Source organism: Lutjanus erythropterus, chromosome 7, assembly GCF_056507025.1.
Source record: "Lutjanus erythropterus isolate fLutEry1 chromosome 7, fLutEry1.hap2, whole genome shotgun sequence".
Classification (NCBI taxonomy): Eukaryota; Metazoa; Chordata; class Actinopteri; order Lutjaniformes; family Lutjanidae; genus Lutjanus; species Lutjanus erythropterus.
In genome coordinates, this window is record NC_139323.1 from 38,262,193 (window position 1) to 38,287,625 (window position 25,433).

Genomic DNA, 25,433 nt, shown 5'->3' on the forward strand with positions numbered 1-25,433 from the left:
TGAGACCTGTCCAACACAAACAAACATCAACAGCAAGAGCAGACGAACAAAAAAGGCTTCGGGACACATTTTTTCCTCATAGTATCTACATGTAAACACATGTTTATGTAAAAGCAAACACAGATTTAAAGAAGAAATATGGAATATAATTACTCAACTTAATCACAAAATGATGCTACAGCCAGCATGTCCTCCTTTGAAATTTCAATTCCAGTCCAGGACAGTCCAGGTTTTTGTTGGTTCAACTGAATGCCGACTGTTCACCAAGTGAGTGAGTGTCTGTTTATGAGTCATAAGAAATCATTAAAAATCTTTTAGATGGAGTAGAATAACAGTTAAACTGAGCTTTATGTTAATGAAGTCTGGACTGCAGTACTTATTTTTGAAGCTAGGGTGCAAGGGTGGGAGAAAAAGTTCTCGTAAGTATTATGCTTCTTTTTACGATTCCTGAACTGATTCTTGCATTCCTAAATCGTCTTTTCCTTTGTATAATTAACTAGCACTTTGTCAGTTAGCTCGATGCTAACACATTATGGGAATTCCAATTAACATGCGAGCGGAAATTAGCATAACATTTAAAATTTTTAACATAAAACAACATGTTTCCTCATACTCCTCTGGCTTCCAACACTCCCCACTGAGCAACTACAGCAACCTCAAAGGGTCAAAACCCATTTGTGCTGTATGCAGTTTCCAGGGGATTTATTCATCATCATTTTTATTATTTTGTTGTGATATTAACATGCTGAACAGGAACAGCTCAATGTAGCAGAATTTTATGATTCAACTTTTTCACATGGTCTGGCGTTTAAAAGGAAACAAAAAAAATCGTACTTTAAGAGTCAAGTATTGTGATTGTACCGAATCTGGAGATAAGCGTATCATCCCTGCTGGGTGTTATATTGCTCCTTTAAAAAGCTAATGAAAACATGAGGAGCTGTGTGGGAAATAAGGAAGAAAATGTGTATGAACATTCCAGTCTTGCAAAGAGTATTGAACCCAACAGGATAATGCAGATGTTGCATGCAAGGTCACAGCACTATTCATTATGCTCACACACACACTGAAAACCCAATTGTCAATGCATCTTTTTGAGAGTGTGATATTGAGTGTGTATGTGTGAGAGTGAGGGGGCCTCTGAGGCCCCATTGAGAAGGTGTCACCCTGCTTCCAAACATTCAAGCGCTGCCTCCAATGACACATAATAGGGGGTGGGGGTTGAGGATGGAGGGTACAGAGAGAGAGAGAGAGAGTCGTCATTGGTTAAACACACTGTGAACACATGCCAGAAAAGAAGAGAGACAGAAAACAGAGACCTTGAAGGAAGCGAGGTTGGAGGGAGAGGACCGTGCGGGGAAGGAGATCTGATGAAAAACACGACGTAACGAGCCCGACGGATAGAAAATCATTTCTCCCACCAGAATCTGCTCTCCCTCTCAACATTTGGCTCGGCGTCACGACGTAGCATCTTTAAACTGCGAGTTGAAAGCTTTGCAAGGCAGCCAACATCCCAAATAGCTGAACGTTTTGCACATCAATACGTCTTGAGAGACTCCTGATGCTGCTCTAGCAACTACAGCGCATCAGCTTTTTATTTTTCACTTCAGAACACACACACACAATAATCCCCACATTGTACCTCCAAGAGGAAGCACTTTTTTATCAGGACTTTCACAGGATAATCAGAACAGCAGTGGAAAATGTAGTCCTCACCATAGATTCCTTCACTCTTTAATCCCCCCCCCGTCTCTTCATGTTGACATAGTGTCAATGTGTAGTGATAATAAAGCATGCTGCAGGTAAAAGTGTTATATTAGTGTCGTGTATATCCCCAAAACATAGGCTCTCTGTGTGTGTGAGGGAGAGATTTTGTGTTACACCAGCCTTTTTCTTGATAACTGGTATTACTGCACACTAGCTATATCATCAAAGAGTGACTGCCCCCCCCCAAACCACCACCTCGCCCCAACATCCTGCAACGAATGACAAGCAAAATCCCCTCAAGGTAAAAGACCCGCTCCTCAGCTTAGGAGCTGGAAAAGCTTGTGTATGAAGGAGATACGTTGTGGGTTTGTGTAATCTACGTAAACAGCTTCATTCTAAAGCCAGATGGAGGGAGGGGGACAAAGAGAGGGAGAGAGTGCAAAAGGAGGACAAAAATGGGAAAGGTGTAAACTAGAGCTGGAAGAAACATGAAGGCGAAAGAAAATATGAAAATATATTGAGGATCTCAACTTAACCTTCTCAAGTTGCTTCTCTTCAAGTTCCTTTTTTTGCCGATTACGTCCTCGATTAAGTCAGTGTCTTACTGGTTACTGATAACTGGTCAGTTAGCGTCTGAACGGTCACATCTTTTTCTATGTTAAAGATGGAATTAGTATTGTGTTACCATTTTACTGGCAGCAATAACCACTACATACAAATGTGGAAAAGAAAGTCAAGCAGCGGGCTATTAACTGCTTACATAACTGTCTAAGTGTGAAACAAACTGTGAAAGATACACATCACAAGTTATCAGTGCCCAGACTGACATCTTTAAATTGTTTACTTTGTTTTGTTTGTCGACCAACAGTGCCACGGCCAAAGATTTTCTATTTGCAATAATGAAAAAAAAACAAAAAAAAACAAAGAAAAGCAACAGATTCTCACATTACCCAAAAAAATATTTGGTATTCTTGTGAGAAAAAAATAACTAAACAATAAACTGATTATATAAACAGTTTCAGCACTACGCCAAAGACCTTGGCTAGTGTGTATCCTCGAGCCAGGTCAGCTCCGCCTGTTTAGATCAACTGAAAATGTTCCAATCTCCAAGGTAGTGAAAGTGAAGTAGAAGTAGAATTTGTTTAGTTTATTCAAATTCACCATTGCAGCATTTGAAAGTTTGCTTTGGTATGGTGTATCCTGGACGGGTACAAACTTCTGTTGTACTTCTGTGTAGTTAAAAACACCTCAACTCGATGCAGACAAACACCTGACGTCAAAAGTTTTTTTTTTACACATTGTCCAAATTGAATGGTTAATTGACAGGCTTTCTGTGGTGGTGATGACAAAAGCTTGTGTATAACAGTCATGGAGGAGAATTTAGCGGTGCCTCTTGTTATAATGCTATAATACTAGCTGATCTGGTGGTTAATAAAATAAAACTATTATAAATAAAACACAATCAACCTCTTAAAAATAAAATAAAACAGAAACAGCTTAAACAAAAAAGGCAGTGCAGTGTGACTCATGTTTTGCGATCTGTGAGACGTGCTCTGTGTGATGAGGGTCTCAAAACAACAAGCGGCACACCCATGAATGAAAAATGAAGCAAACGCGGAACTGCAGAAATAAAAAGAAAAAAAGCAGAAATAAACACATTTACAGCGTGGTACAAAAAACTATTTTGGTCTCAGATGATTTCCCCCTTCATGACAACTAGCAAGAGAAGTATAACTCTTCATATAACGTCTATATTAGTCCATGCATGCAACACTTGATATTCCAACACTGCAGGGAGAGACAGTCCAACTTTACTAAATGCATTATGTAGTAAAGGCATGATGGGAAAATAGAACTGACTCAAATCACACTTTAATTGCTGTTTAACTTTGTTGCAGAAAGCACTGGCCTCTCACTGTGACACTTTGAAAATCCTAACACAACATGATTGGGAACAAGTGCTCCATTATTATCATTATTAATATTATTATTATTATTATTATTATTATCATTATTATCATTATTATCATTATCATTATCATTATCATTATTATTATTATTATTATTATTATTACCATGATAGCTTCAATTTGCTACTTTACTGGCTATAATTATTACATTTAATAATAAAAGCATGGAATTTCATCTTTGACACATCAGATCTGTATAACCTCAAACAACTCACTCTGGATTATTAGGATGTAAGTTTTGCCTCAGCATCAGTTACTGTTTTCTGCTGCCTAATGATGGAAATAATACAGGTGAGTTTTTGTGCAAGTTTTGAGATCTTTTTGACGCCTTCAAAACCTCTTCCCATCAACTTTCTCTGAGCAGATGTCGGGCCAGAGTTTCACCAATCTGAGAACAAACATGCAGAAAGACGCAAATTCCAACAAACAAACAGGCAGGTACACGCACCAAGTTGGCCACAGTCCTGACTCTTACATTTACCAAACCGATTTCCTGCTTCACCGCCACGGTGAGTGGAAAATGTCCTGTTTTCTTTATAACAAAAGAGGCAGCATGTCATGAATCAAACCGAACAAACCAACAGTTAGTTCTCCTGTCGTAGAAACAGACTGAGAGGACAAGAGGAGAGAAAAACGGTAGAAGCAACAAAGCAGAGACAAAAGAAGTGGGAAAGTAAAGAAGCTAAAGAGAAGACTGAGTGGTAGTGGCTGCAGTAAGAGAAATTGAGTCAATATCACCAGAAAAGGAAGTCAGATTAAACTCTCGTCCCTCCACTTTGGAGCTTCAATGTAAAACTTCTCATGAAAACTTTTGACATGCAGCACTCAAGGGCTCTATCTCGGTGTCAGCCCAGCAGACTGGTATTAGCAGCCATGTTTTATTCATCAGCATTCATAGTTGTCGTTTCATACGCCGCTCCCTGGCTGCGTACACCGGGCGACAGAGCGCAAGGTGAAAAACAGGATTACAGCAAATGTAAATAATAAAATGGAGGCACATGAAGATATTCAGTTAATCTGAGCTGGGGATTAATGCCATGATACCCTGTCAGACACGGTTGGGTTTGGGAGGGGGGGGGGGGTAACAACAGCACAACACAACAACACAGGCACAAAGAGACACATGAGAAGGAGACGGCTAAACATGCACGTACACACACGGTAGGGGAAATAGGATTGTAGTGTTATCAGAGTTTGACTTTGAACAATGAGTGACTTTGCAGCAGAGCAGAGGAGACAAACAACGCAAGGTAATCTGTCGAAAACGAGAAAAGCAAATTCTGTCAGAAAAGACAGAAGGGAGTGGGGGGTACCGTATACAGAAAGGAGGAGAGATGAAGAGAGGAGGGGAGAAGAAACAAGAATTAACTACTGAAATGAAGATAGGAGTGTCACTTTTCAGGCTAGCAGCATCCACCCTCTATTCTTTAGAGGAGTTAAGTTTCTTTCCGTCTGTTGATACCTCTCACAAACTTCCTCCAACTATCTCCTGTCTTCCCTTTTTCACCTTGAATAATTTTGCAACCATCTATTGCTTTTCCACGCTGTTCATCAGGCCAGAGGCAGTTAAGTTATGTTCAGGGTCAGTCAGGTGAAAACAGTGGCCCTGAACACTGCTTTTTTTTGAAAAAAACAAAAAAAAAAAACAAAACACCTTGACTTTGACACCAGGACTAAGCTGCAGGCCCTGGCCGTCTGTCAGCTGCACTCTTGCTGTTGTGTTTGTGAGAAAGCGGATGCGAGTGTGGGTGTGATATTCACTATCTCCGATAATTTAAAAGTTATATTCATTCAGCATTCTCATACGCTTCAAAACACAGACACTGGTTGATACAGAAACGACTGCACTCTGAATCTCTACCTGAAAGTTTCCATATTTGCTTTTCCACATACTTAGTATTGATGGTTGGAGAAACAAATAAGCAGGCTTTCTGAATTTCACTGGCAATCACAAAAAATGCACACAGAAACACTTCGACATCAATATCTTCAAAGGTAGAATAAGCAGGATTTCTGTTCATAAATGCATCGGAAATAACAAATAACAACATTTTTGGGTTGGTAAAGCGCCCCAAGCACAGCAAAATAATGAGAAAACAAGACGATACTGGCAGAAGAAGGTGCCTCTGCGGATGCAGGCACTGCCACCTTTGATGGGTCATGGGTGATGTCCAGGCAGGATTTTTTTTATAGTATATGAGTCTATGCATTGTGTTTTTGGAAAAGTCCTGCATAGTTTGCCTTTTACATGAAAACTTATGCCTGCTTGACTGCAGCTGATGATTCTGATTGAGCACAACACTGATGTATTTTCACCTAAAAAGTTTAGGCTAAACAGCAAACCCAAAATCTGAGACAATACCTAGTGCCACATATGATATCATTATAATACTGATATATCACCCAGCCCTCCTGGGGTTTACACGTCCATCAGACATGGAGCAACATTCATTTGACGTTGTGTTTCTGGCCGCCTGTTGAGTGTAAGCCCAATATTCAGTCTCCTTCTAGCTCTGTGTTTGGTCTCCACCAACTCCTGAGGGTAATATGTGACTCCTCAGCAGCTAAATGCTCCACTAGCTAGTTTCTAACTCTGTCCGTCTGCCTTTTTGTGTTGTGAAGGTAACACCCAGTGGGTTTATCAGAATGTTTTACTGAAAGCACCTGCCTGTGTGTGTCTGTGTCTTGAAATGACGCAGACGAGTGTGATAAGTGGAAACCAAAGCAGTAAAGTTGTGACTGTAAAACCAAAAAAACTTGAGAAACTATCACTCCAGTTCACAAACTAATGACTGGTTCATCAGAACTTGAACTGTTGTGCAGTGAACCATCTCTCAAGGTGCAATGTTCACAAGCTCTTCCAGTTTCATTATGACTGTCTGATTTGATGCTTTCTATACCCCTAAAATAACAGAGTAGTTTGGTGAGAAAGTAAAATCTTGAACCAAAAAAAAACAGTCTTAGGAAAAACTTGTTTTTCTTATAAATATGCAGTGTTTTGGAGGAAGCACTGAGGGAAGATGGACAAAGACTGAGAGAGAGAATGTGAGGACAATGCAGTTGTTTTTATTTGCGTATCAACTTACACAAAGAGAAAGAGAAATGAGCCCTCAGGCAGAGGCAAACTCACTAGTTCTTCTCATCTTTGCTTTCTCTGACACACACACACACACACACACACACACACACACACACACACACACACACACACACACACTTCTCACAGTGCAGATTCTCACCCACTGAGACACTCACTAATTGGATTAGAAGTATGTAGATGGACAGTGCAGTCTCACGGTCTCTCTCACACACACACTCACAGAGTCTGCTTCCTCGTTGTAGACAGAGAGGGGTAAAAGAGAAGAAGATGATCGAAATGGAGCAAGAAGTAAAAAGTTGGGAGGGGGGGGGCGCCTCAGGCCAGCATTGACCTCAGCTAAAATTACTCTGCTGCTGTTTTGCATCACTGCACCCTGCACCTATTCAGCACACCAGGAATTGTTAGCTTGTAGAGCATGATACAGTGTCTGACAGAGGTGGTTCCCCTGCACATTTTGGGCCTGTCATCTGACAGGCGAGGAGTGCTGCAAGTGTCTTTTTGATCATGTTTAATATTTAATCTTCAAGCAATACATATTTGAGGGAGGATTGGCCAGCTGGCAGTCTTACCCTTTAACATGTCAGCAGAAGGCCAGAGGAGACCAGCATCATCTGCAATAAACCTGATGATTTATTGATTAAAAAATGTTTGTTTTAATTAAATGGTGTGTAGATTGATGCATTAATGCCTTGAATAAAGAATGAAACAAGTAAAGCTGAGGCAATTAAGCCAACGTTTTTGGGACAGTTTCACAAACTTTAGTCATTACCCACAATGTTTTATTTCTAAGGAAGCAGAGAAAATAGTTCATCATTAAAAACTGTTTTGTATATTTCATGTTATGTTTTTTAAAACTCCTCCACAGAGCTGTCAGATGTAGCCTAGCTTCAGGGCTGCTGGAAAATCTCATTTCCTTAGATATTAGTCCCCCACTGCAATCCGACATACAGCAATGTCAGTGTTGGCATGGGGCGCTGAATAAAATTGTCTATCAGGGAAACACGTGTGTGTTTGTGTCTATGCTCTTACCATTTACAGCAGTACTTCTCGGTCTTTATTCCCCCCACTGGGCGCATAACAAAAAATTCAACCAAAAGTGGGGCCATTTGAAATCTTGGTAATAATTCCTCAGTGCACAAGGAAATAGGAACAGGATAGAAATGTCAAAAACTATGAAAATAAGACCCCAAGTTAAATAAAAATGGAATTATACTTAAACTGGCAAGTTTGGCAACTACCATGTGTCTTGCATGTTGTCGTCTGTTTGTAAAATGCTTTCTCCCTGCACACAAAGCCAACCAGAAACATACAGACATACGTGCATGCACACACACACAGATACAGTCCGACAGTGCCTCAGCAGTCATAGAGAGCAGCAGTGGGTTTCCTTCTCTGGAGAATATCAGCTCCACAGCTGCGCATACTCCTCACATTCATACACACAATACTACATCCTCAGACCAACACAGAAAGGCAAACGATGGAGTGTCATGCACTTGTCTGTGTAGCTCTTAATTTGTGCGATGTGTATATGCTTATGTGTAAGAGTTAGACGAGGCAGAATAGAAATCATACCTGCACAGAAACATTATAAATATGATCAATGCTAGTGTTGAACCCCTTAGTGCAGTTGTGTGTTTTTGTGTATTTGTGCGTGCACGTGTTTTGTCCTTGTCGTCAGGAGCAGTGTGTCCCTCTCATTTTATTCTGTGCCACACAGTCCTGCTCCTACACACTCATTGCGTGTCTGTATGTGTGTGTTTGTGTGTAATTGATTAAGCTCCTGATCCCTTTGACCTCACACTCCCATTAAAAGTCTGACCCCAGCTGTGCTGCAGCGAGCTCTGTGTGCGTGTGTGTGTGTGTGTGTGTCAGCAGGCGACCAAAATGTGTTTTTTTGTGAGTCGTTCAGTATAATGTCTTTTATGCCTGAAGCGCTTCTCTGCAGTCTCTTATTACAGTGTCATGTGCGAGTGTGTATGTGAGTGTGTATATGAGTGTGTGATAGAGAGCCTGGCCTCTCTCACACATGCACACACACATACACAGACACACACACACACACACACACACACACACACACACACACACACACACACACACACACACACACACACACACACACACACACACACACACACACACAGCAGTGGCGTGAAATGTGTTGTGATGTCTCCTCTATGGGAAGCTGGTCTCACACTGCAGAGGAGACGCTCCCCTTCTCAGACCTGCTCAGACTCATTGTCCTGCTGTGACACACAAACACACACACACACACACACACACACACACACACACACACACTAAGTTCAACAAGAACCTTCTTCCCACCCTTCTGTATTCTCTCTCTACCATCTTACAACCTCACATTTTTAGTACCATTATCCCTAAGGCTGCAACTAACGCTCATTTCTATTATTGGCTGATTGATTACTCCTTTAGCAGTAAAGTGTCAAAATACTACGCCCAAAAAAACGCCCACACAATTTCTGAGGTTAAATCTTAATGTTGCTTGTTATATCCAGCCAACAGTCAAACACTCAAATCTATTCAATAAACAATGATTCTCCCAGCAAATATTTATAATTTCTGCTTAATAAATGTCTTAAAATTATATCAAAATGGCTGCTAATTCATTTTCTATTGATTAAAAGGACAATTCCCACACTTGTCATGTGGATATCCAGTGGGTATCGATGATAAATGTGGTCAACTGAAGCAGTGTGTGCTATCTTGACCACGAAAACAGAGCTTTCCTTCTCAGGAAGCCATGTAGCAGTGCCTACATGTACCAGGAAGCACTGCGGGTGGGGTTGTGGCTTCCACACCCATGTTACCACCAATGACCACACTAGCCTATAGCTATCACTTTGTTGGCCAAAACACAGTGTTAGGTGACAAAAATACTCATCTTGCACGCCCGTGGCTACCCAGAGGCGGAGACTAGAAATCCAAGCTGAAACAGCCTGTAGTTCTTACTAAAATCCAGTGACATCACAGATTTTGCAGCATGAAAACTCCCAAAAAAACTTTACCATCAACACTGACTGGACATCGACATCAAAAGTGACAAATTTTCCCTTACATTGAGTAATGGTTGCAGCGCTAATCATCACAACTGATCTTACAGTTCTGTGTTTCTTAATAAATTCTCACGAATAGTATTTTTACAGTGCAGCCTGACCAAGGCCGTTTGGAGGAGACGACTCTATACAGCGATGTGAGAGAACAACTGAAAGCTAACATGAGGTTCAGATATGAGACGATTTTACAGTGACACTTTGGATTAGGCATGTGTAAATCCACTTAAGTCCGCTGTAAAAATGATAAGGCCTTTTTTCTGTAAATTCCACAGCCCAAATATAGGTCACGCGGAGCCGTGCAGAGGTGGAGAGTTGCCATGTATATGCACACACATGTGCAGGAGTGTTATGTTCACTACAAAGAAAGCACACGTATGCACAAAAAAAAAAAAACACAGCACCGCCATCACCACCACCACCACCACCACCACTTTACCGTCTCCCAGGGCAACAAGAGCGAAATCTACCAAGAGGGATGTTGAGAATGAAGCAGAGGAGAGGGGAGGAAAAGAGGAAGAGGAGAGAAAGGGAGAAAGAAAGAGAGGAGAGACAAGGCAAAAAAAGACAATCTACCAAGAGTTATTCTAATTCAACTGCTAGAGGGAGTATGGATGCTATAGGGGTAATGCTATGAGAGACACGTGTGTGTGTGTGTGTGTGTGTGTGTGTGTGTGTGTGTGTGTGTGTGTGTGTGTGTGTGTGTGTGCAGAGAAAGAGATGAGAGCTGTGACAACAGAATGATAAGCATACATGCATGGATACTATAGCCCATACTGCAGACACATACATGCAAGCAGTTATATACAGCCTGGGTGTGTATGTTTGAGTGAGTTTAAGGGACACACTGTTGATGTAGTGTATAGCACTTTTGCCTTTGTGCTGTGGTATCATGGCATGTTTGATCGCATTTGCATACCACCTCAATAAGTTTTCAAAGCAGGTGTTGCAGAAACCAAATTCAGTGAGTCATACTATGACTGCATGTCCTGCTTCAAATTTGGTCAGAAACCAATTTCAGTGGGTTATTTTTTGCAAATTACCAACATTAAGGAGCTTTGAGTGACGTAAATTTACATTGACCTTGATCAGTGACCAGCCAATCAGTGTCAGATATATCCAACTCTGACGCGATGGTTCACATCACACACAGACAGTAGCGTCACAGATGCACATGCTAGCATGTCATCGCAGGGGAAGGTCTTCCTCCTGAGTGAAGAAGGCAATTTGTAATACCTGTGAGTCCAAAATAAGCTACAGAGGATCAACCATGAAAACAACAAACTTAACCTAGAACTTTCACAATATAGCACAACTTTTTCATGCAAAAAAAAATATTGTGATAATGACAATATTTCAACTTGTTGACAGAATGACCTCGTACCATTACTCACAGCAACAACAAGCACGACTAAAAGTTTAAGTGACAGTGCCAGCTCCACGACAGAGGAGTTGGTTCCGACAATGGAAGCAACTTCAGTAGTGGTTTGGTTACAAAAAAAACAGATGTTCAATAAGCCACAGTGATATGTATAAAGTCAAAGAAGACTGTAGGAGCAAAAGGTGGAAACACAACAAACGAATTTCACAATTTCAGGCAGAAGCACACAGTTGAGTAGGAGGAAAGCCAAAAATCCCATGAGGAGAGCTCAACAGGAATTGGCTGAGGAAATTGCAATTGGTGCACCTTTAATTCAGTAGCATCATAACTTTCAATGAACACATTTCCTGAATTAATTCAGAACGAGCTACAACAACCAGACATCAAGGTTAACAGTTATTCAGCTCACAATCGAGTGCAGATGTCCACAATATTTAAATGGCCGCATCAAAATTAGCGACCAAAAAAAACTCAGAAGTTAGCCAGCACAAGAAATGAAATAAAATGTATCAGACAAGGTTCGGAAATTAAGCGTTATTAAGGTAAATTTGACAATTTATCATGATATATATTTTTAGGTCTTATAATCTAGCACCATTTTAGGGGACACTTTTCCATAACAGATAGTCTGTATTAATTTGAAAGTCAGTAGCACAGACCAATGACAGCTAAGGGAGAGTTAAGTCATCCAGTCAGGTGTAGGAAGGATGCCTGGTGAATGCGAGCAATTTCGTTTATTTGATGCACCGCCTACTTTAAATGACACCTGTTCCCAGTCTGCTTAGCTTTGCTGCACCGCCACAAGTGAACCTGCTGGCTTTGCTAGGCTAAGCTTACCCTCATTTACAGCACATTTATGTCATATTCCTCTTCTGCCCATCCTCCAAAATACTTAGTTCCTATTTTGAGCTCTGCTTTACAGTGTCCTGTTCCTCTCAATCAAATCTGTCCCATCTTTTTTCCTCCTCCCCCTCCTCCTCCTCCTGCTCCTCATCCTCCAGCTCAACCTCCTCCTCCTCCTCTCCACTGTGCTCTGCTGGTGATATTGAGTTTTGGGGAGGGGGCACAGTGGCAGTGCTGGCATCTGTTCGAAGGGCTGGCACGCTGCCAGCCACTGAGCATCACTCCGGCAACCAGAGTCACGCTGTTGGATTTATCTCCAACCAACCTGTCAGCTGATGCTCTTTGTGGGCGTAAGACGAGTGGGCATAGCCTCTTCGGCATTCGCAATGCCAAGGTGCCCACAGGAGATTTAAAAATGGGGGGAGGAAAGCCCCTCAGTGGGTGCTACAATGCTGAGGAAGTGAGACAGCTTTTTAGAGAGAAGCACCCAACTCCAGGGGCTGAGGCACACAAAGAATAGGGAGTGCAAGCTGGGTAGGATGGGAGACAGGGAGCAAGAATGGATGTGGCAAAAGAGACTATAAGGCACAGCAAGAGGGGAAAGGCAGATAAAGGAAGAGACTGAGCAGGGAAAGAGATCGACAGAGTGACAGAGGAGCCCAAAAGGCAAGCACAACAGCATGTGAAGCTTACAGGATATGTAGCAAAAAGACTGAAGAGGGAAGAAAGAGGCAGAGCACATTTCTGCAACAGACAAAGTGACTCCGTTAAAAGAACAGTCACCTTGTGGCACAAGTACCATTTTCACATTCTCTCTGAGTGACGCTCATACCGAACAACAAGGTAAACCACACCTGATAGATCAGTAAAATCCATTTCCACTTCCATCAAGTGTTGTCCATCATAGCTCCTTTTACACCGGACAAAAAACACCTGCTAACATCTGGCTTTTTCCGTCAATGGGAAAGGGTACAAGTCGCATTTAGTCCCGGGTCAAATGACTCTGCAGCCGGCAGTTTATCGGCTCCAGCTCCTATTGGCAGCGATATAAACACAACACCTGGGTGCACATGCTATTTTCGCCCATTTTCGGTGGAGGCAATGACAGCCTGTCGCCTCCATCGGTGAGGATTCTTTCTCTTCTCCTTTTTCATAAACACATGCTGCTTGGCTTAACTTTGTTTAACTATGCGAGTCAACCTAGCACAGCTGAGTTTGCATCTGATTGAAGGTGTGTATTTGGTGATGAAGGGCTCTAATTTAGTCGAGTGGCTGAATGGTGTATAAACATTTCACTTCCTCTAAATTCTTCATGATGAAAGTCATCTAAAAGATTTTATTATGAAGCAGCAAAATCAGGAAATGTTAGGTTCTCATCAGCAGCAACTTAACACAACTCCTGTCCTATTCGTCTAAAGAAGACACCTAAAAGTACAAACAGCAATGCAGGAGATCAAAGTAAACTTTCCAGCGCACATCGGAAAAAAGACGGAAAGGCAAACGGATCTACTGGAAATGGGAAAAGGGTCAGAGGGTTTACACATGTTTAAAAAAAACCTGCATATACGTGCTAATGGTAGTGTAAAAATGGTATAAACGTCCAATAGTCCAAATCCAAATCAGTCTCTGCAGTCAATAACACACGTTTGTAAATGTCACAGCATTCATCCAGCGAACTCCCAAAGATATTCAGTGGCCACCATCGCAGTGAGCATGTGAGACGAGAGAATCATGAGTTTAGCGTGCCGCCCCCCAAGATAAGCAATGAATCAATTGGCCGCTAATGTAACATTCAAGCAATTAGCACCGTGACAAATTTATAAGCGATGATTACTCAGCTGGTTGTCCATGCAATTTGCTAAACGGAACAGAGTCAGTTAAACCGTCATCGCACACTACGGGTCTTTTTCACTCATTCCTGAACGGAATAATACAATATTTGATATTATATATGCACTTCTGTATTTGAAACTCCAACTCCTGCCCACAGAAGCAGGGGCAGAACAGAGCTGCAGTCAGTTTGTGATCAGCCATATCTAAGAGCCTCAATATTTGCATTAGAGCTGACTGCATTACTCAGCAGTGAGATGTCATGACACCTCACACTGCAGTTTAATCACACTATTTCAGATATGACACAGTCTGCAAAGCCATTATATACCCGCAAACATTATGAGACAGTATAGCAGGGTGAACTGTCTCACTCATAACAGGGCTGATGTTATCTCCACACAGACATAGCAAGATAAGAGTAATAAAGATAATATTATGAAATGGCCCTGCACTGACCCAGCAGCTCTCCTCGTGTCAGAAGTTTGCTTAAGGACGTGAAATTAGTAAGAAATTAGTCAAATTCCTGTGGCCATGTGACCCGGCCAATGATCCAGGCTCAACAGGGGCCCCAAGCAAAGTGATAAGGAGCTTATTTTCACTATAAATTCATTCATTCAGAAGTTACAACATGGATTCTGCAGCATATACTCTTATCCGCTTAGGTACAAGCTCATATCAAAAAACAGAATCTCATCATATAACGGTCTGGCACAGAATGTGTGTCATCTTGATAGATCCTTCACATGAAAATGTTTGCGAGTCCTGGATAAAGACTCCACACGATGGCAGGTATATTCAAGGTCCACTGGACAGCAAGCAAAGGCATCATCATATTTATCCGGCAGTGTAACAGACTCGGTCCGGGCTACTTACGACAGTTCTCCTCGTCGCTGCTGTCTGAGCAATCATCATCATCATCACATCTCCACAGGGTCGGGATGCACCGTCCGTTCTTGCACTGAAACTGCCCGGCTTCACACTCCGACTCTGTATGAGTTCCTACATGATCAGACAAAAAAAACAAGCTGTCGGTCTATTCTTTGGTTCGTTTATTTAATACTGAACACATTTAAGAGGTTTAATAATTCCATTAAGTATGTTAAAGTTTAGGGTTGTACTTTAACGCTTTTTCAACATCACATTTTTCAAAACAATATAATAATAACATTTATTAGTATCTAAAATACTAAGATCCAAGTTCTCATCTGAAGACCTCAACTCAGTTCAGTCTTTACTGTTCTGGCTGAAATTTGGCTTCAAGCACAGCAAAACCAGACAGTGTTGAGTGACTTTGTCTTCACCATTACTGTGTGCAGGTTGTTTTGAGCATTGTTTTTTATACTGATATTTTACTGGAGCTAAAAATTCTGGTACCTGACAACCCTGTGAAAGTCACATTAAAAATAAGTCAAATTAGAGGCACAGATGTACGATGAGGTAATCGTAGACATTTACAGGAAAGAGGCAGGTTAGTAAGATCAGCCTATCGTGAAAGAGAGCTCTACTATCGACTGTTTACATGGCTGCTTCTTCCATTTTGAAGGTTAACTGATATATTGCAACTTTTCAAAATAGCCTCAAATAGATTAGATACATGTCTTTACTGTAATAAAGCTGGCAATTTATTAAATTAAATAGCCAAAACTGCTCTAAATACTCAAAAATTGTAAGCAATCTTCCTTCAGTCATAATATAATAATCTGTAGAGCTGCAACTAACAATTCTTTTCATTCTCAATTGATCTGACAATCATTTACTTGATCAGCTGATTAGTTTTTGGTCCATAAAATGCTGAGAAATGTCTATCAGTGTTTCCTTAAGTCAAATACGATGTCCTCAAATGTCTTGTTTTGTGCAAAACCCAAAGACATTCAGCTCACTGCCACGAAGAGACTAAAGAAATCTGAAAATATGCAGATTCAAGAAGCTGAAATCAGACAATTTTGACTTTCCTGTCTTATAAAATGACTCGAACTGATTAATCGGTTAGTTGGCGATTAATTTAAAAGTTGACAACTAATCAATTAATCGTTGTAGTTACAGTTAGTTAAGGTGTTCCTAAATCCAACATTAACACAATATGATTTACACTTTTGCTGTTAGCATATCCTGATCAGCTTACATGTTTGTATATGTATCAATAGGCTTTGGTGCGACCGTGACTGTCTACCACCAGAGCCCTGCTGGCACTTAAACACAAAGATCTGTTTACGCAAATCTATTAAACTGGGTTTTTGGGCTGCAGCCACAAAAGCACCAAATGCAGCCTATTGCAGCCTGCAGTTTGACTCCACATCACTACAAACAGCCCTCTCTCTGCTGTAACGCCAGCCTGCTGCATATACACACGTGCTGGTTTGTACGGATCTTTTCTTCCGCGTATTGTCACCTCATGTCACCAGTGATCGCGCTCACAGCGCGGACAGAGGTGCCGATCCAGGTGTGAGACCCCGCATGCCGTTGCATGCGTTAAAAAAGACGCGGGGTTACGTTGAGAGACAAGCCGTTTCTCTGTGGACATCGATCCCCCAACAGCGTTGCCGTGTTCGTGATGCGATGCAAATGCACCTCCTCGCTGAGACAAGTGTCTTACCTTTAGCGCAGTGGAGCTCCATGAGTAACAAATGCAATAACACAAGCTTCCCGACTTCAGTCCACATCTTTAGATCCTGCGGGGGTCTTCGGCTGCGTGCATGCAAAGTGAAAAACCAGTGAAGGATCCCCAGCCTCTCACTCGCTCTGTGAATGTGTGTGTTCCTCCCTGTGCCTCTGCTCCTCAGTCAGAGAGAGAGTGTGTGTGATCAGCCTGGCGCTCCGCTCGGCTTTCTCTCCCTCTGCCTCTGCTGCCTGCAATTTGAATCAGTGACGCTTATGGGCGGGATAGTCAGACACGGTGCCCGCGGTTCATGCAGAAGGTAGAAAACTACATCAAAACGGTTGTAAAGTCGTATCTGCACATGCTGCTGAGTCATGTGGAGCAGGGTGCTTTCCAAACTTTAACCACAAGGACCTGCCAATTGTTAATTAAACAACCACAACAAACAATTATGCATTGTTAAAGAAATAGTTAGACAATTTGAAGTATTTTTCACCTTCTTACCAACTTGATGAGAAGAACAATGCCACTTTGAGATTTTTGTCAGTTAGTAAAAGCTAGCTAAATATGAAGCTACAGCTAGAAGGTATAGTTAGCTAGCTAAAGACTGGAAACACAGGAAAACAGTTAGCCTGGGTCTGTATAAATACATCTTAAATTCACTACATTTTTCACAGTGTATTGACACCATATTACATGTAGTAGTAATATGATGTAAAACAAACAAACATACATCAAAAGGGTTGTTAAACAAGGAAGTCAAATATGCACACACTCCTGAGTCATACAGAGCACATACTTTCTGACCTTTAACCACAAGCACCTTCATCACCATTGTTAATTATGCAGCCAAACTATTAAGCTTTGAAGCTATTTGAACAAACAGTTAAACATTTTTGAATATTTTTCACTGTCTTACCAAGTTTAATGAGAAGAACAATGCCACTTTGACATTTTTGTCAGTTGGTAAAAGCTAGCTAAATATGAAGCTACAGCCAGAAGGTAGTTAGCAAGCTAAAGACTAGAAACAGGAGAAAACCGTTAGCCTGGTGTTACTAATGACACCTATAATGTAGTAGGTAGAAAACTACATCAAAATAGTTGTTTAACAGGAAAGTCAAATTTGCTATACTGCTAAGGCATTTTTGATAGATTGCTTTCTTTACTTTTACCACAAGGACCTGCTAATCATTTTTAATCAAACAGCCAAAATGTTAAGCTTAGTTACAGAAATACTTGGACATTTATTTCAGATTTAATGTTTTTCTGGACACAATTATAAACTCTTGATGACGCAATGTTTGTAAAATTAAACACTTTCTCATTATAAAAGAAAAATAAAGTCAAGTGCAGTGTTTCTGAGGTCTCACTGCACAAAAACACAACTTCATAACTTCATTCACTGATTTGAGTGAAAGTGAATCATGGTTTATGGAGAAATTTTGCTGCTGTAGATGTTTAAGGTTGAGATATTTTTAACTACTGTTGAGTAGTTTAATCTCCAGCAATGCATCATATTCCATAAGATCATCATATCTGTGTAGTAACACTGTCCTGTATGAACCAAGTGTCTCTAAAAAGTCATCTTTTTATGAAATGAAATTACAATTATTGTCATGCATTTTCCAGCTAATCCAAGTTTTAAATACTTTATTTATCTCAAAGGACCAGCCTGTAGGATTTAGTGGCATCTCGCAGCAAGCTTGCAGATTGCCTCCCCTTCCAGGCTTGTGGTAGAACCTGCGGAGCCGGTGTTTGATTTGTCTGTTCTGAGCCACTGTATGAGCATGTGACAGTGCAACATGGCAGTCTGCATGGAAAAGGATATAAACGGCACATTTAAAGGTAACAAAAACACAACTATTCTTCTGATTATATACTAATTATAACATAATTATATTCCATTAGGCCAATAAATATTAGGAAATTTTACACACTGGGTCATGAATAATTTCTGATGAGACTTGATTGCAGACTAAGTGTTAGAATAGTAAAGAACAGATATAGATTAGAAGAGTGTTATTTAATGAAGCCTGTATTCTACAGAGGCTGAAGTGAAATCATTGAGTTATAGGCCTTTTTGCAGCAGACATCATCGAAAACCTGCGCACGCGTTGCAGCAACAGAAGTAGCGGCCTCCTTCAGTCATCCAGACGAGTTATCATGCTGCAAATGTTGAATCAAACATTTTACCAGTGCCAGAATTACCAAAATGTCTGGCCGTTGACACGTCCAAAACGATATTCCGCTGGTTCATTTAAGTTGTTCAGAATTCCAACAGGATCACGACCATTTCAGAGCAATCAACGGCATCTATGGATGCAAAAAAAAGTGCTGACTGGACTGAGGACACGATCAAAACTGCTCGTGTTTGCAGCACCCACTGACAAGCTGTTGTGATCCACCACACTTCCGTTGCCAAACTGTGCTCGCAGCTTGCTCATTGTCTACAAACTGTAAAAGGGTCTATTGAGAAGCCTGTATTATTGATAAATTGTATCATGAAAATATGAGCAACTGCTAAGGTATCTTGCTGCACCACCTGCATCCCATCTTTTCCTTTCTGTCTCTTTTTAGACTCATCATGTAATATGTTACATAAATTTCAGTTCAGATGTCAGTAACATTAAATTGCCATCCCTAATCCAATCATATGTGTAAACAATAACTCCAGCGCTGCTGCTCTCATGCTCCAGCATCCTTCGTATCGGTTGCTATGGAAAATGACAAACTGAGAAACAGAGGCACCGTTGGCTATATAATGTTTAATCCACATTTTCTTTGCAACTGCCTCAAGCTGAAGTGGTTTCTTTTTACTTTTGGAGGCATTTAACAAGGGTTATTTTCAGTTCACATCTTCTAAAGGAGGCTTATTAAACAGTTGAGTAACTGTAATAGTCTTTCCTTCAATGAAAGAAACCCTTAAGTGCTGCATGTTTCATACGTTCTTTGTGATATAGGCCTGACAGATTTTCAGTTGACTGCAATAATTGTAATCATTGAAGGAGCCAGTGACCATCACTTGATGAAACAGAGTTGGGGGCATGTACAGTAAAATCTGGTGAAATACCGAAAGGCACTGAAGTGACCAAACATATTCCAGTGTGAAGACTAGAATTTGAATTGAATGAAAAGCACGTGCAATGAAAGGGAACAGGCAGGTCTCTACTGCTGTACTATGCAGGCAGAGTTCAGTTTTGATTTGCCGCAGTTCAGCATGGCTCATGTGCATGAAATGACTTTAACACATGAATCAACACATGAATAATGAATAAAACTACTGTATAAATAGAGGGGAAAACACCATTCTTGCCTCTTATACATTATTCAATAAAAAAAGTGTGAATGAAACATTAAAAGGCTGGCACAGGTGTAGAAAATGGTCAAAATAAGGGTTTGCATCACTTCCACATTAACTGCTACCTGTGTTTGTTATTGCAAAGTTTACCCCCAAGGGACAAATGCACCACAAACAGAAAGTTTTGCGTTAGTGCCCCAGTCTGCAAACCAGTTCACTCAAGGTAAAGAAAGGTAAGTTTTATTGATGTCCAAATGTTTGTGTGTGAAATATTCTTGAATGCAGTTACATATTATGTAATTTTTGATAAATTCCAGTCTGGTTTTGGTTTGAGGCACAATACTAAAACTTAAAATGACAGTTTAATGCACACTGATTTTGGAGAATGCTCCATTCTGGTGCTGCTTGCTCTTCAGTACAGTCAATCACTCTACAGGCTTCAGCATTAAGCGGATATATTGGTTGTTTCTGGTTTGCCATCAATAATTAATAATTAATAATTAATTTATGCTTGATCCCATTCTTTTCTCCTTGTAAATACTCCCCCCTCGGTTCACAATTTAAGTGTATTTCTTATCACTGTTATGCAGATGATATCCAGCTCTATTTTTCTTTTAAACCAAATGTCACCAGTAACCTCTCATCATATACAGCTGTACATTCATCCCTTAGCAGCCAGTGTTAAACGAGCCACAAAAAACCACAACCAAAACATGAACTTTGAGTGCCATGTAAAAAGAAAAAAGTTGTTCAATCATGTTTCTTCCACCTCTGCTAAAATCAAACCTGGATTATCCTTTCTGCTGTCTTGTTGTTTTTACTAAAACAGTTTTACATTTACACTGTACCAGACCTTGTAACTGTGGTTTTGAAAGGCACTTTATTAATAAATTTTACTGTGTTAATATTCCATATATAGGCTACAGTATCACATCTATTACTCTACTTTGTTGTACTACTATCATATGGTCTGTGACATGAACCAGAGACAATAATACGTACACAGCTGGTGTTACATCCTCTGAGTTCTCTGTGAGTTATGCACAATATGCTTCATGTGTGCATGTGTGCACAGCTACTAGACATGCATGTTATGTCATCTTTCATTCATCAAGCCCAGAGGATTACACCATATATATTGTACCTTCGGTACCGTGCATCACTGCAGCAAGAATGAGCTCAGGGATGGGCATGAATTAGAGCAGAAGAGCAAGGGCAAGTTTTCTGTCCAGGATCGCTGGATAGCTGCCAGCTGGAAAAAAAAAAAACATTTTAAATATATGTATATCATTAAAAACAAAGTCCAGATGCATAAAATTACTGGCTTCCTGAATATAAATTATTACGTTATTTTATTTTTACTTCAAGCAGCCAGTAGCAGCTGGCAGTTTTGGAAGAGACGAGAAAATATGGGGGGCAAAAGATGTAACACACTGTGTGGTAGGCTTTGAACCCGCCATGTTCATGCACTGGGAGACTTGGTCAGCTTTTTAGACAGTGAAGGAATGACTCAATGTAAGGCACATGTCATTTTAGAAAAAAGTGTATGCACATAAGTTATGTCACAAAGTTGTGTCTGGTTTTTTTGGATAAAAAAGAAAATTTACATACCCGTGTACACAGAAGTATAAAAACTGTAAGTGAAAATTTTGATTTTGTAGATACTTGGTAACATCCAACAGTGAAGCAACACTAAGTGATATTTTTTATTATGAACAATGGGTCAAATGACTACATATAATGTGAATAGTGTGAATCCACAGAGCATTATCACTCCTTTCTGCGGTTCTCCTCAGCGCCATGGAACTTTACTTTATTCACTTTCAAAGCTATTAAAGTGTTTTTAAGGTACAGCAGGGAGCTTTTTTTATTTTTTTTTTTTTTGAGAAAAAGCTCTAATAAAGCTTCTTGCTAATAAAAGGTAGCGACTATCTGGTGAACATGGTGTAGAATTTAGCAGAAAAAGAGCCAGATATTTCCCTCAGGAGTGTGAAGTCCTAAACAGAGCTAAGCTGAGATAATGACTTACATTCATCATGTGGTCAGAAGGCTGTTGTTCAGTTTCTCACAGCAACAGTTTGTTAACTTATTCACTAATTCAGTTTTATAAGGTGATAATATGTTCTCCATTTGCAGATTAACCCCCAAGTACGCAAAAAATTCAATGGAAATTTAAATCATTTTAAAACAACATGTTCTGAATTCTGCTTCTTCCAAACAGCATTAGCAGCTTTTTATTTTATTAGTCTAATGGTATCATAGGTTAGGATTTAGAGATATCCATGATATGAAACAGACAGAAAAGGCATGATTTCTGAGAAACAGTGTTAAAATTAAAAGAAACTGATGGCCACAACGTAAACCTATATTACCATTAAATTACCTTTTTGTAGGTTGAGGAGGATTAGGATTAGGATCTTTTTTTTATTAATTTGAATGGACAGTATAACTTATAGTTATTACAATTTGAGAATGTTTACGCTTCAGCAGACAACAAAGTTGAACACCAACATACTGTTAAAATCTGTGGGAACACAAACATTTTTTCTTTCCAGTTGGAAATGAATGCATCATAATGCATGAAAACTGCACCGAGATGAAGTGGGGGATGAGATAGAGGAAATAAGCAGTTTATTTTTTGTATCATTGGGCTGAAATTCTGTAATAACCTTTCAGAATGTGTAATTCAAGTGGTCTGAGAGAAAACTTGACTTCTGCTCCTTCTCTTGGCGCTGTTTCAGCCTTTAGAAAATCGAGCCTGTGATGGGAGACTTTGGTCAATCACAGGTCAGTAAAATAGTTGATTGTTGAGTCACATTCCTAGGTATTCAAATAACACTGCATTGGGTCTGAGCCACCAAAAGTGTTGTTATTTGGGGATCCGGGAATGAGACTCTGCAATCATCATCCTTTATCCAGAGTAGCTTACTGCACCTTTACAGGAAAACTTTGAAATGGGATTTTAATTCCCAGTGGCGAAATAAACAGTGGCGCCTTCCAATCACATGTAAACATTCTCTCCTACTGTAAGTTGCTTGTGGTCAGCATTGCAGTGTGAATTTATTTTCATTCCTCAGCTCCCAGAAGAGGAGAGAACCACGAATGTGACATATTTTGCTGCATTCATCAGCAGGGAAAATGGCCTCAGCTGTTCCACGAAGCACAGAGAAAACACAACAGGGAGGACATGTGTGCGGTCTGTCGTTGTGTGTCTGAGGTGAGGCTGAGCAGCGAGGCAGTCACACTGCAGTACCACATTGTCATCATGTTTCTAAACTCACATTCAACTGTTTCTGTGTTGTACCCCTTGAGATCAGTGCTGAAATTGTGTTCATCTTTCATCCGTGCACTCACAGCTGGAGATAACTCTTGCATTCATCTTTGCCGCAGGACAGTGAGTGAGTCTGACTGAGACCTTCAGACCTTTCAGATGATTACTTTCCTCTTCTGTCTCTTTATCTCTCTCTCTGCCTGTCTTTGTCTGTGCTCAGTCTAACCGGGTTTGTTTCCCCTTCCTCTTTCTTTTAATCTCTATCCCTGCCTCCTTTTCTCTCTTTCCTCTTCTTTCCATGCCCTCTCTTTCTTTCTCTCAGCCTCTCCGTCTCATCTGGTCTGAGACAGATAGTGCTGTCGGAAAAAGGCAACAGAGCCGGTGGTCAGCAAATCTTGTGTCTTTCCCGCGGAGCATCGCTGTAAGTGCGTGTATGTGTGTGTGGACACAGGACAGGAGAGTCATCCGCCTTCCTGTCACAGCTTGTGACCCAAAAACCATGAGCGAAGTCCGGTCGATAGCTGGCCAGGTGCCTGCCGCAGGAGGAGAGGCGATGGATTGGATCATTGCATCATCAGACAGTATGGCAGCAGAGGCGGGGCAGGGTTGGGAAGCTTGCTGTCAAATGTACTCCATTACTGATGATTCATTAATGATTACAAAGTAATTTCATTTTGAATGCAAATCTATGGACTTGGTTAAATTTAGTATGAGTACTTAATGTTTCTTAAGTTCTGGATTGCTTTCAATTTAATGAAACTCTTGTTTCAATGAGCTTTAATTTGAACGTTATTCACTGAATATCAGCATTTCTGAAGTCCATTATTTCAAGATTACTTTAATTTGTATAATATCAATCATTCATGCAGAAATAATATGATTAAACGCCTCGGTGCCTAAAAGTTCCTAAATCAAAAAAGTAACTGCCATCTGATTTCTGAGTAACTTTAACTGTAACTATTTCCATCGCCAGTTGTCCTTGATCTCACCCAGTGAGCATTTTTCCTTTGGAAATACATCCGGAAAACGACTATGGTAACGTTCAGAATAGGTTGAAAAGGGAAGTTTTCCTACAATGTGTAAATATTAACCTCTCGACACATACTTGTTGTTATGCACCTAAACACTTAAGCAAATTCTTTGTATGTGAAAACTTACTTGAGTATGAAAGTGATTCTGATTCTGATATACCTTCAGAACATGCGGACATCTATGGGAGAAGGCCTTAACAGGAACAACCAGGTATTTAATGGCAGAAGAACAGTTTTTGTATTCATCCCTGTGAATAAATGTCTTGCAATTTAAACAATGGTTGCTCAACATGTGCACTTTTAAAAAAAGACATTTTCTTGACAATTTCAAGTGACTAAGTAATTTTTAAAATACCCTCTGCCCAAATGTTGTTATTTAGGCTTTCAGGGGGTCTTGTGCACTAGTGGACTCAGAGGAGAGGGCTGGGCCTGATGCCCCAGTGTTTGAAAAAATGAAAAAGTGGATGCTCCTAAAGATAAACTGTGATAAAGTGCCCTCTAGGGTGCCCTTCCAATCCAGAAAACATGATTAAGTTTCCTAAAGGGAGCCTTCCACTGCAGAAAATGTGATGAAGTGCCCTATTTTTTTTAAATCTAAACCAGGGATCGGAGATGTTTCACCACAAATGCGTCATAACTTTCCACAAAGTGGTGCCCCTCTGCTTACAGCTAGTGTCTTTTGTTTTAATTACACCCCTGCCCCTCAAACAGCATGACAAAGAGTTTCAGACCCCTCAAGAACCCTTGTATTTACAGCAACAGTTCAGTCAAGGAGGAGGCCATTAATGTTTTCATTGCACACTGTCACAAGCCTCTCCTCCGTGAGTAGATGCAACCTTGTTTCTGTGCGGTGATGTGGTGGGTCTAGTTTGATTGAAAGAAAATAGTTCCTACATGCAAATGCTCGCAACAAGGTCTTTGGATTATCTTCTGTAACCAGGTTGTGATATCTGGAAAGCAACCTTGCATTGTTGAGGTTTTTTTTTTGCACTTTGACCAGTACAAGCAGTATTCAAGAGATATTCAGTGGATATCTCAAAAACTCAGCAACTCACACCAAAACTGTCTAGATGGACAAAGAGTGCTATAGGTAAGAGGAGAAATGCGTGCTGTGGATTTTGGGGTGAACTATCTCTTTAACCCCTCTCTAGAAACAGCAGTGACTGTGCATGTGGTGATACGAAAAAAAAAAAATCACCTGATCCCATGAGCCTTCACCCTTTGTTTTGTTTTGGATCAGATCACTGTCATCTCCGAACATGTGATCTCCCTCACCGTGGGTTTGGATGGTGAGGCGGTGAAAAAGTGCGGGTCGAGCTGCCAGGA

The 25,433-nt window shown here is 40.5% G+C and overlaps 1 protein-coding gene across 2 annotated transcripts in view; it reads right to left on the reverse strand.

Moving 5' to 3' along the window:
- Positions 1 to 16,714, reverse strand: part of lrp8 (low density lipoprotein receptor-related protein 8, apolipoprotein e receptor) — a 246,160-nt gene extending 229,446 nt beyond the window's left edge. The window contains exons 1-2 of one of the 2 annotated variants that reach the window (XM_084723705.1): positions 16,505 to 16,714; positions 14,785 to 14,910 (exon numbers count right to left, since the gene is read on the reverse strand). In XM_084723705.1, the coding sequence (XP_084579831.1) occupies positions 14,785 to 14,910; positions 16,505 to 16,571 (193 nt within the window). In that variant the 5' untranslated portion in view covers positions 16,572 to 16,714. The remainder of the gene's footprint in view (positions 1 to 14,784; positions 14,911 to 16,504) is intronic. The other variant, XM_084723704.1, reaches the window with a different exon arrangement.
- Between the last annotated feature and the right edge of the window lie 8,719 nt (positions 16,715 to 25,433).